Raw genomic sequence first — 13,134 nt, forward strand, 5'->3', positions numbered from 1 at the left:
GTACACAAATAATCAATTCTTATTTAGTTTGTGGAATAATTAAGCTGCAGAGAATTTTCTTAATACTAACACTGGGGAGACAAAGTAGTCCATAATATTGGTACTAGGCTAGAACTGGGACATTACAGCTCTGTCAGCGAAGCTCCTGTTAGTCTGGTTGAGTTTGATAGAAATTAGTTATTTTAAGTACTGATTGTCTTGATATAAGAAAACCCAAACCTATATCCCACAAAGATCAAAACATAACTGTCTCCTGAGTGATGACTTTGGAGCTGGAACACTGCTTAGTAGTATTTGCTGATGAGAACTACCCTGCTCATTTTTAACCCTTCTACCTGAGATGATGAAATAGGTTTAGAACCATCCTGACACTGTTGACTAGGAAGGACCATTCCTTAGCCTTTCCAGAGCCTTCAGCAGTGTTTCTGCAGCCTCATGATTCTGAAAGTCACTAGAAACCTTCCCTGCTGATTCTTTTCCTACCTTGCTTTTAGGTGAAGGCAAAACGTGTTTATTTGTTGATAATATTTTTTTTAAGAGTACATCTGTTGATTAGTGTTATGTTTTGCTTTTGCTGGGTGTTCCTAACATGTGATACCACATTTCTTTCTGTCAGAAAAAAATCTTCTGAATTAATTGTAATGTGTGGAAATGTTCAACTTTTAAAATGTGTTTATCTGTTTATGGGCATTAAACAACTGGAAGAAAATGGTTTAATGAGTAATACTGCCTTTTCTAACATAGCAAGATTCAACACATTATTATGGGTATGGATGGTTTGTTATACTATTCATTTTATGTAGAGCTCACTATGCCAAAAATATGAATCTCTTTTTTTCTTGTTTGTTTTGGTTTTTTTTAGATGTTAAGGCAGATCTGTACCACTACAGCAGTGCAGAGGAAAAATGTAGGAGCCTCAGGACCTGAAAAGTACACAGAGGCATTTATTAAAAAACAGGTTGAAGAGTTCAACCTCGGAAAGAGACATTTAGCCAACATGATGGGAGAAGATCCAGAAACTTTTACCCAAGAGGATATTGATGTAAGTACAGTTGCTCTGTTGGAGAAGTAATTTACTGTAGAGTTTCAGATATTGAAAGCACTTCACTTCAGCATGAGCCCCTCAGCTCTTTGTGAATTTTAATCAAACTGTCAGAATAAGAAAGAATACTGCTATACATTGCAAACATTACAACTGTGACTGTGAATAGAGATTCTACTCCTGCTACTGTGTGAGGTCAGACATCACAGTATAGAGCTGTGTACCATATCTTCCTAAAGCACAGTAGGTTCTTTTTAAACGTACTAATGGATAATCCCCTTGATCTGAGGTTGTAAGAGGCACTGTAAAGGTTTATGTAGCACTTCAAAACGTTTACCCACAGTTTGACCTGTTGTGTATATTTAGGTCAGGTTTTCTTGTACAATACTGTGGTTGCTGGTGATGCAAATGAAATTTTATAGGCTGTTTTACAGCTAACACTCTGGTTTAGCTTAGGGATTTTAACATAGACATGAATTTAAGCTCATATCAGTAGCTCCAAACATACTATTTTATTGCTGTTCCCTCTGGCAACTGACGGGTTGGTGGCCTCCTCTTCCTCTCTTGTCATTTGGGCTCACGTATAGATATGCTCCCTTTCACTCAGAAATGTTTTGTTGATTGGATTTTTTTTAGTGTCCCAACTGGTCTTTACTTCTGTTACTTCTGTATTACTTTATCACATATCAGAGGCAGGGAGGAGAAATGTCATTTGGAGACATTCACTCTTAAGGTGAAGCTTCATGAAATCTCTTGGTTAAAGCTTTCTTTGTGCATCATCAGCACTTAGTATAGCCATGGCAGCACAATGAATCAGCAGTGCCCTTAGGGTAGACGTAGTAATGTGATACCTGCTGAGAGTGTGTTGTGTGTGGTTTATTTTTTTCAGGGTGAGGATATTGCTTGTTGCCTCTCTCAGTGGCAGAATTCTGTCAGCATAGCTGTGTCCATATGAGAGGTCTTGACAGCATGCTTATACCAAGAAAAAGTTAACATCTGTAGGTAGTGATATATAGGCTGATTTCAAACACATTTGACAGGCTTCAAAAGTAAGTTCTCAACACTCCTCTGAAAATACACAGCAAAGTAGAGAAGCGACACAGTTAGTGGCCTGCTGAGAAAAAGCCTGAAGTGAGACTGGAGTTTTATCAGGTATCAAAAAAATCCATAAGGGAAGCTTGGCTTCAAGTCACAAATCCGTAGGAAATCAAGCTTTATGAGTACAAAGCTATGCACTGATGCTTTGACTACTTTCATTCAGAATCATAGATACCACTTTGTTCTTCTACAATCAGGTGCCAGTGCAGAGACACTTCTGGTCTCAGTGTGGAGTGGATGAGGTCCTGTCAACAGTAAAAGTATTAATTGAGGCATCTGGGTCAGCAGTAGTAGTAACCTCTTCCTTTACACTGGCTTTCTTATTTCTGTACAGACTATAGAATTCCATTTTTTTGTATTTTTGAGATGCTTTTCTTATTTTTGATGACCTTTGTCTCTTTCAGTTAACTTTCTTGTAAAGTATTCGTGCAGACACCTGCAATCAGAATACGTCCCCTGTTAGTACAGTATGATGATGCTTATGGTACCTTTTGTTTGCCTGAAATGTTAGTGGTAGAAGAATACATTAACCTGCAGTCTGGCTTCCTTCACTGGTAGGGTCTAGGGGGAAGGCTGACAGACAGCAAGACTGCAAGAAGTGCAAAATGACTAAGTAGTGGTTTCTTCTTTATGAATCCACAGCACTATGATCACTTGCAAAAAATTAACTGAGCTTCATTCTTAGTAAAAACGGATTTATTCTGGAAATTAGGTTTTACAAGTGCTTTGCAGGTGAAAAGTATGGAACCACTTTGCAGACTTGGTTTCTGAGAAGATGAAGTGAAGCCAAAAGAGTAGTGTTTTGTTTGGTGCTAGCAGGTATCTGTGGTACATGTTTTAAGTTCTTCATATTCCAACACATGTTGGAAAATACATAAGATTGTGTAATAGTGTCTGCTATGCATAATTAAATTTCTGTTATAAAAATATAAAAGCTGCTTAGGGACTGGCAGAAGAATTATCAAGCTTTACATTCCAAACTGAAATAATTCTTTCTGATGAGTGCTTATATATCTTGAAGTCTTCTGCTGTTAATCAGTCTGCACAGTGTATTTCAAAACTAGACACTGTAGGATTCTGTCCTTCACTGGAGTTTTAGGTATAGTTTAAAAAAAGCTGAACCTTGTGAAGTTTTAAACATGAAAATAAGTTGACTTACTTGATAATCTTTCTGGATATTGTGGAAGCAGAATTGCCTCTTAGTGAGGCTTTTATTTAGGAATAAAAAGTTAAGCTCTGCATTACAGCTGTATTTCTGGAGGAGAAAAAAAAAATCCAGTAAATTGATATATAACTCTGCTGAAGTCTACCAATTGCTTTTTAATTGGTATTATAGACCTCACTCTGAAGCTAGGATGTTTTATTCTCCTATGTGTGAATATGTGCTATGAAGTTTCTCTAATTGATTTGCTTTGCCCATTCCATTTGATGTATCATTTTTCACAATATTTCATAATTTGTGCTCATTTCTAATGAACAGAGTCGTTAGGACAGGCATGTCTAAGTACAACTGACAGCTAACATTAGGTGCCAGATGCAGTTTATAAAGCTATGTAGAACTGCAGAGAACAGTTTAAATAAATTAGCACCTGTACATTAGTCTCACTTGCTGGTAATTTATAAGCGAATCAGTAGAGATGACATTTAGGTAAGTCATTGATCAAGTTAACAGCTGCATACCCACTGCCCAGCTGGGATACCTAATTAATAGAGATTGCAGTCCTGACCTAGTGCTTTTCCCTGTTTGAGTCTGTAATCCTTTATTTTGTGATTTAGCTTTAACTTGTGGTTGTAGTAAACAGCCCACCTTCATTTTCTATTGTCAGTTCTGTGATGTTCTACTTTAAAGCCCAGAAATCTAAGTAAGATTAATACAGGAAAAGTGTCTTAATCTTCATGAGCTATTTATGTGCCAGTATTTTTATTATTAATTTTTATTCAGTCACTAAATGTTCTCCCAGATATGAGCTCATCATAGAGTGATCCTCTTTCCCCATAAGAGTTAGCAAAACTCAAAAGCTAGAGATCTGTTTGTTTTTCTTGTTGCTTGCCTTACAACCTAATAGATTGTTGTCAGACAGATGGAATAATTTGAATCTAAAATGTATGTATATCTTCACTAGCATGTATATTGTTGTAAACGTACCAGTGAAGTTGTTAACTGTGTAAATGTTAAATGTAGAAAAACTTAATTCCTTATAGGGTAAAGTTTCTTTTGGTGAATTAAGACTTCTTTAATGAAAAATAGATTGTATTCAGTTGCTTTTAAAAGTGGCTCAGCATATGTGATTGCTAAAATGTAAATGTTATTTAGAAACTCAGTGTTAGAAATGAGTGAATACTGGCATATGTGAAATGTCAGTAACATTATTCAGAACAAAATGCATTTCTGAACTTTGTTGTCTGCAGTAAGAGTGTGTTGTCCAGCACTGTCCTTACAAGCAACACTGGATTTTGTATTGTAAGGTAAACTTTGGTGTGTAGCAGGTTGGTTTGTTTGTTAAACTTTTGTCTTGTTAAATAAAAAAGCTATTTCAGAGTTAATATTCCACATCCCATTTTTGTTTCATTCATTCCTAGTTCTACCCCAAATATATTCTGGATTTTGGATGCTGAAAACTTTTGAAGTGTACTTCCAAGTGTGGTTAGAAGGAAAAACAGCTGTTCCAGCAAACGTTTCAGTATGAGAAATGCTGAAGTGCAGTGGCTAAATAATGTGATTCAAGAGGCAAGGTATAAGTGGCTCTTGTGTGATCAAGTTGAGGAGTAAAAGAAGCTGAAACAGCTGTAGTACATGCTATTCTTTAAAACCTTATGGCATAAAGTGTCATTTCTTACCTCACTGTTTTGATGATTGAAGTTTCATGTATATTTAAAAAGGAATGAACTGTATTGTTGAACTCTGCCAAAATGGGTGGTGCTGCAAGGGATCACTGGGTGGAGAGGTTTTTTATTATTTGTTCTCTTGCTTTCTACAAAATCTTATCTGACTGGATTTTGCTTAGATAACTATATTTGCACATGATTTGAGCAATGAAAATTAGTGGAATGTTTTGCGTTTAAGCTGTAGATTCAACAGAAGTGGGGGAAGATGCTTCAGCAAGATCAGCTTGGCCTGCCAGACCTCTCTTGCTTATGGCAGGTTATTTAAAGTCTCAGCTGTGTCAGTCTCCTTCCCATATTCCAGGATAACACAGTCAACTCTATTTGAATTACTGAATTCTCAATTTCTCAAAACATTAAAAAAAAAGTAATCCTGACTGACCCAGCTGAACTTGTTTAATTCAAAGTTAACCTCTGATGTTTGAGAACGTGAGTGAACAAGACTTAACTACCTTGTAGATAGGAGGTGAAAGAGGATGAGAAGTCAACATATGCTACATGCTCAATGAAGAGGGAAAATGCAGGTGGGGCAGATACACTGAATTTGTACAATATGCCACATGCAGTGCTGAACAGGTTATTTAATGAATTGGTTTGCATGTTTGAAGGACTGCCAGGTAGGGTGTTTTTTTTTTTTTATAGGGATGGAAGCTTGCTCTCGTTATTACAACTGGCTTGAATTCAGACGTGTAGTGAAAGACATTGTGGTCCTGTGGGCAGTATATATGCCCCTGAACAAGTGATGAAATAACAGGACTAGTTTGTTACAGAAATGTTGACTTTACCAACACATTTTAAGAAATGTCTGATGGAAACCATCTTGTTGCTAATGCTTTTTTATGATCTGCTATTTCTGAAGGTGTGACTATCTTATTTTTTTACTACACATGGGTGTTGAGAATTAGTTTTTCCCAAAATACCCCTTTTCTACAGAGCCAAAACATTTGCATAGACAAAATCACCTTCTATAAATGAAGCTTCCAAGAGGCAGATTGATTTGCTATGCAAGTGCTAAAAGTACAGTAAGAGGACACAGCTTTTTAAAATTAAGAAGAAACTTCTGAATAAAGTTGAACTGCAGTCGGTTGCATCCCAGGATAGTTCCTAATGGGGTATAAAGATCCGACCCTTGATTGCATTTCCATAAAAAATAAGACTGTTTATTTCCATTTTGAAAAAACAAAAAAGCAAACTTAAAGTGAACTGTTATTCTTTGGCTAGTTGTGTGGGGAGCTGGAAGTAGATGGTAGGATTTCTTACTGCAAGCTTTGTTTATTCTTTATCATGAAAGATGTGTATACACTTGAGCAATATAGAAGAAACTTTCTAGCAGCAGAAGGTCTTAGATGGCAGCCACTCTCTTAATTATAACTGTTAAATTGTTATATTTGTCATTTATTAAGGTGTCATAGTTACAGTAAATGTTTTGACTGAGATTCTGAAAATGCTTGTATAAAGACCATGTCTTAAGTACACACAGTCTCAGTATCCTGTAATAAATTCTTTTAATGTATTATATAAGGTGTTTGTTTAACATCATTTGGCTCACAGCAGATTTCTCTATTGTCATCATAATTAATCCTCATTTGTTCATAAATAGGTGTTCACCTACTGTGTGTATGCATAAAATGCCCATTGACTAACAAATGGGAATACAGTAGTCACTAAGAGAAACAAAATTACCATTTCATAAAATCAAGTTAAGCCTTTTGTTTGCTTCAGAATTCTCAAAATTTCTGTTCAGAATGCCAGTAGGGGATTAATGGAAGTAATAGGTTAGATCTTTTTACACTCCATGCATAATAAATCAGTTGAAACACTGAAAAACCACTCTGTGTCCATGGAAAAAATTACCAGCAAGTAATAGCCCTAAGGTAGCCTAACCAACAAAGAGCCATTCTTCTTAAGAGAAAATTTTAAACTCTGATTTTATTGTAATTCTACTTTTCTGTATTGTCTAATGAAAATATAAATGAGATCACTGCCAGAAGGGTTTATTCAGCTATTCTCTGTTACTGTAAAAGCACATTTCTGTCTCCAGCTCTACTACCCACTGTCTGAAGTTGGCTCCACTTGCCAGACCCCCCCTGCATCTGAGGGTTTTTGATGGCTAGCCTTTTCAGTTTCGTTTTTAAAAACAAATAGAAATAAATAGCTCATAAATGCATATTTTTGCTTTATAAAATTATGTTTTAGTTACACTGAAGAGAGAAAGTAAGCTGATGAACAGAAATGCATGTTACTGGGTTTAACCTTGTAAAGTGCTGAGCCTTACGTTTTGCCAGAATGATTTGGAATATTGGTGTACCTACTTTGTTGGAGGCAAATACTACTAATTTTGTACATCACATGAATAGTTGCAAATATTGGTTAAGTAAAAGCAAATTATATACCTTGTACTTAGTGAAAACAATGGTAAACAATGTATTGAGTGCCATACATTTATCTAAATAGTTTTATCAAACCCTTAGGTATCTAAGGGAGAGTAAAGATGACATTTAAAACTCTGTCTTCTCTGAGCAATTAAAGTTCAGCGAAGATTGTAGTGATTCACAGTTGTTTCCAAATGCAGTGATCAATGAAATGCTTATTTAGGCTATGTAAAATATCTTCTACTGTCACAACAAAAACTGCTTTTAGACTTGAGTGAACTACATCTTTAGAAACAGGGATTCTAAATGTGTAAAATTTTGCTTTGTCCAGTAGCTTTAAATAAAATTTTCATGCTTGATCTGTCACTAGGCACTGTTAACAAGCACTGATACTTTCTAGAAAAATAAATGTGATTTCCTTTCCAAGTCACAGCACTGGTGGTCTTTATTTACACTTGTGTAGTTCCGGTAAGTTATGATAAATGCATACCTAAAACCTAAACTTTGCAGAAGAAACTTCACTTATTCTGACACGTTAGAGTACAGCCTTCAGAATGAGGCTTTACTTTTGCTGAGGACTCCTGAGGAAATGATCTGCTTTTCTTTTCAGCACAGCACATACGTGCCAGTCTTTATTACTGAGTTTGTTGCCTGCTGTTACAAACATTATGTTATTTTAGTTTACAAGAAAATACTCAATAAATGTTTTGATTATGCTTTTGTGAAAAAAAAAAATACATGGTCTCTCTTTTTGTTTTCAGAGTGCTATTGCCTATCTCTTTCCTTCTGGCTTATTTGACAAAAGAGCCAGGCCCATAATGAAGGTAGGATTTTTTTGTTGCATTTCTGAATAATTTCAATATGATATTTTAAGTAACTTTTTCGTTTTGTTGATATTTGTTTGTTTATTTACAGCATCCTACTGAAATTTTTCCAGAGCAGAGGAGTAAGTATTCATAGATATTTTTTATTACTATGGCTAAGTATAATAATTTTTGCATATGTAGGTTTCCTTATTTTTACACATTTACTTTTTTTGCTGTGTTCCTAATAACTGCTCAAACATAGTTGTAAAAGTCTGATCTGATATTCTAGCTTTAAAGATAAAAAATACTGTTGGATTCTGGAATACCAGTGGTCTATTCAGACATTTTGTTAACTGATTATAGATAAATGTTTTTAATTGTTTAAAAATAAACAGTAGGTAGGATGACGTACAGAATTCGTTGAAGTCACTGGAAAACCTTTTGTTGAGTTTAGTAGCTTTTTGTCAGAACTGTCTATCACAATCATAAAATATTCATTAATACTATTTTAGATGAAAAAAAATTCCTGGTAACATCTTTTCTCTAAAAGCTTAGAAATTACAGCTTTGAAAATGCCAGTTGAGAGAAAAGGGAGAGTGGAAACTCTCCCAATTTTGTCTCCAGTTTTACCTGGAAGTTCTAACTCTGCACTTAGATCTGTGTTGTCTTTGCCCTGCTCCTGCGGTACCATATTGAGTGCCAGTCCAGTTGTCACTCATGCTGATATGTTGGGTACTGAGAACTTCACCAACATTGCCAAATTAATTTTACATGGAATATCTAAAAGATGAGTCAAAACCTGTTGTCCACTTTTGACTCACGTTTAGTATGAACAAGTAGCATGAGTGGGAAATTGTTCATGCACTCATCTATGGAGTCCCGGATGAATGCTTCTGATTATCAGCAAAATCTTCCCATTTTCTTTCCTTCCTTTTCCTGTTCCTGGAATTGATACTCAATGTTTTTGGGCTTCTGTGTGTCTTTTAGAAAGCTGTCTAAATTATCTGAATTTTTGGAATTTCAGCTCTCAAATGGTATCACGCATTATTTTCTAGCTTAATAATATCGTGAAGTAAAAAAGTAGAAAGTAAAAGGGTAAGAGAGAGTTCATCCTTAGGTAGTTTTAAAATCCAAGGGCTGTTTCATGGTAGAACTAAGCTACTGTTCTAGGTGCTTTCAGGACTAAAGAATTTTTTGGAATGGTAGCTGTGTCCTACGGAGTGTAAGTACTAATGAGTATAAAAGTTTGTCTTTACATCTAAAAATGACAACTTTCAATAAGGATCACTTTTAATGCAGCTTAGTCTAGTCTGTTCACTACATCTTTGATAACTTCAAAGTTCAGTAATATAAATTTATACTTCAGAACATTCCCTGGACAGCAGTTTCAACAAAATACGCTTTCACAGCTGCATATGTAGAAATTCACACACCCCACTAGTGGTAGTGTGGGTAGAAGCCCCCTGTATTCCTTCAGTTCTAGTACATTTTTCATCTTTCAATTCAACTTCTGCCATATTATGTCATAATATCCTATTGCAATACATATGCTTATCAGGCAGGTTCTTGGAGTCTCATCTTTGTTTATAGCTTATAGACAGCTTCATTTGAACTACACTGCATAAAATGTTTGAGTTTCTCTGCAGTTCAAATTGTAAAAAGCTTTCTGGTTTTATATTTGTCACTTTAGAAAAAAAAATTGTTGTGTTATGTTTAAGTTGATTTATTTTCTGAAGTTGAAACTTATTTGTCCTTAAATAACAGTTTTTAAAGAAAAAAAATAAGCTAGGTGTGCTGAATGATATGGAACGTGTTTTTGAGCTGAAATAATAATATAAACTGTAGTTTAGGTCTTTGTATTTAAATGTCCCAAATATGCTAACGTGAACAAGTCCTGAAATCACACAAATTCTGAATACAGTTATGTTACCTGCAAAAGACAATTATATGAATACTTAATTTAAGTTAGACATAATATGCTAAGAGAAAATTTGCTCTGGGTTTAAAGCACTTTTTTTGGGAGCTGTTAATCTTTCATCTTTCACAATCATTATGTCGATGTCAGTAGTCTCTTAATTTGTACTTCTTCCTATTCTAAAATGGATATTTTATCTATAATGCCAACTTTACAGTCTTTGAGAGGTTATTGAAGATATTCATGAGGAATTCCCTCGTGTTAAATGATATTTAGAAATATTGAACTTTTGATTATAATTGCTGATGGAGTTTGGTTTTTAACAAGGTAGTCTAAATCATTAGATTCCCAGACAAGTTGGATACCTGTAAAATGTCTTTGTTCTCTGATATTTAAAAGGTAGTCAGTATTGTTAAAGAGGTTTATAACTGCAATTAAATACAAGTATGTTTTTAGTGAGTGTATATTATTTTCTTATCTTCCTTCTCATTAGAAATCCAGTGGGGAGAAGATGGTCGACCATTTCACTTTCTTTTTTATACTGGCAAGCAGTCATATTATTCATTAATGCATGTAAGTATGTTATAATCTATAATAAATAATTTTACCTCCCAGTCAAGTACTTGTTATTCTAGAGATGCATGTCGGGAGCTCCTGAGTTTACTTTACTCATGTTTTCACAGTAGGCCATAGTATCACCAGTGAAGCTAAATACATTGTATATTTTTATGTCAAAATATCCATTTTTAGGGGCATTTTAATCTCGTATTTAAGGGAAGAAACTACGTAATGCTTTTTACTTTAATTTTTTGTTTATTTTACAAGTTTGGCTATGGTCTGGGTTTGAATAGTCTGAACACTTGTAGGCTGTATCTGCTTAATAGCATAAGGTTAGTGGTGGAGGATGTGTGTACAACAAAAATGGCTAGTTTTAGGAAAATTCATTGTAGGATAAAAAAATCAGGGGCTTTTTTCCCTTCAAGGGCAGAGCTATAGGAAATGTTATTTATGCTGACATTTAGTGTGAAGAAAATTTGCATTTAAACTGCTTAATTGATTTTTCTAAGACTGCTCTATTTGCAAACTTAAGGCTTTTTCTGATAAGTATGGTTCCAGGAGTAAAGGACCTGCATCTGTTTACCGTGAAAAAGGCTGTATCTAGTAGAACATTGCTAGACCCTGAGTCTTAATGTGGATTATGAACAGACACTTCATGTATATGACCATCGATGATGCAAGCATTATCTACCTCTTTAGAAGAGTTTACAGAAAGATGTGCAGGTTCCTTACTTGTATTTAGAGAAAACAAAAGCATTAATAATGTATGCAAGAATATCGAATTAGACAATAATGTCAGACTGTATTTCCTCATTAGATAGTCTTAAAAAGTTAGTTCCATGGTTAGTTTGTTGTAAAAAAAAAAAAAAAAAAAAAAGGTTATCAAACTGGGTGCACAGCTTTGCTGAGTGTAGTGTTTCTATTAGAATTATCTGATATTTATTTGCGTTCAGCGTACCTAAAGGACAACATCCCCACTTGTCAGGTACATTTGTTTCCTTGGGAGAATAAAAACCACCCCTCCTCTCTTTTTTTTTGTTGTTGACCTTGGGCAAATGAGCTTCTTGCCCTGGCAGAAATGAAATGAATGATAAATGTATAGAGTGTCTTTGCTGAGTAATGGAGCTGCATCACAGGCTTTCCACAGAGGTTTTCTCCTGCACAGCCTGAGGCAGCCCGAGGACCCCTGCTGTTCATTTAAATAGGTATGTCAAATCTGCCTCGAAACGCCGCTGGTTTGATCTGTGGTAATATTTGTGAAGGTTCCATATGGACTTGAGCCCCCTGCAGTGCTAAGAAATAATGTACAACGCTTCATGGTGCAGACGCAAATTTTCTCTGAAAAGGGATGCAATGCTGCGTTTTAGCTGTCGGAGAGGATGATGGAGCTGACGCGCTAGGCCTGTCAACTTGTTACACGGATGGGTTGCACGCAGCGAGGCTGTGGAAAATCTGTGCCTTTTAACTTTTCTACTTAATCACGGTTGTAGCATTGCCTTTAGACTGTATGCTACATTAATTCTCTTCCTGCCTTCTGCCTTTCATCCCAAGTTTCACGGAAAAAAGTAAAGCATGCAGGTCTTGTAGAGGAGCCTTATCAAACAGCTGTCATCTGACAAGCCATTTGCATTTGTTTTGGCTGAAACAGAGCAACCCAAGGGCAAGATGTTTTGTTGCATTCCATCATAATGAAGAAATTACAAATTTTACAAGGAGCACAAGTTTATTTTTAGCCCTTCCTAGCAGTTAGAAAAAGTATGCAAGCTTGTCTTGGAAATCTCTAAAAGAACAGTGTGCATCTTGTTACTAACAGTGTAGCAACCACCTTCAAACAAATCAGTTTGGCAAATGCGTTTTTCATTAGTATAGGATGCTTTAGTGTTCTTTCACTGTTTCTAAATATTTTCATGAAACAAGCTTCTATAAACCTAAATCCTTTAAGTGAGGTTTAACAGGGTTTTTTTAGTCAGCCAAATGAAAGCTGAAATCTGCATGAAATTCCCGACATTGTTTTAACCTCTTATTAGACTAATGTGTATTTAAGAAAATGTATTTTTAAATCTCAAAGCTAATTAATTCAGCTAGGGGAAAAAAAGGGTTGTATGTTAATACAGTCTAGTGTAAGTAATCAATCCCATTTGAGGATGTCCTTTGAATTGCTACATTAAGTCTAATAAATAGGATAAGCATAGTATTTAGCTTAAACTTGTACACCACTAATTACTACATAGACTTATATGGAACTTTAATTTTATTAATTGCTAGTAATATAACTGGTCGCAGCATTATTTGTTTAGTTAATGCTGATAAATAATATTATCTACTTAGTAAAAACAGACTAAATATATTCACATGTATTGTAACTGCCAATATATATGTGATGTTATTGTTTTTTGCTTTACGCTCCATTGTTTTCTTTGTTCTGCCTGTTGAATAAAGTTTAGCTGTAGGGGAAAGAAC

General features: G+C 35.1%; 1 protein-coding gene across 1 annotated transcript in view; it reads left to right on the forward strand.

The window, feature by feature from the left end:
* Positions 1–862: 862 nt before the first annotated feature.
* Positions 863–13,134, forward strand: part of MRPS9 (mitochondrial ribosomal protein S9) — a 26,109-nt gene continuing 13,837 nt past the window's right edge. Inside the window, exons 1-4 of the mRNA XM_009997888.1 lie at positions 863–1,042; positions 8,157–8,219; positions 8,311–8,341; positions 10,610–10,689. Of these exons, the coding sequence (XP_009996190.1) occupies positions 863–1,042; positions 8,157–8,219; positions 8,311–8,341; positions 10,610–10,689 (354 nt within the window). The remainder of the gene's footprint in view (positions 1,043–8,156; positions 8,220–8,310; positions 8,342–10,609; positions 10,690–13,134) is intronic.

Source organism: Chaetura pelagica, unplaced genomic scaffold, assembly GCF_000747805.2.
Source record: "Chaetura pelagica isolate M959 unplaced genomic scaffold, ChaPel_1.0 scaffold123, whole genome shotgun sequence".
NCBI lineage: Eukaryota > Metazoa > Chordata > Aves > Apodiformes > Apodidae > Chaetura > Chaetura pelagica.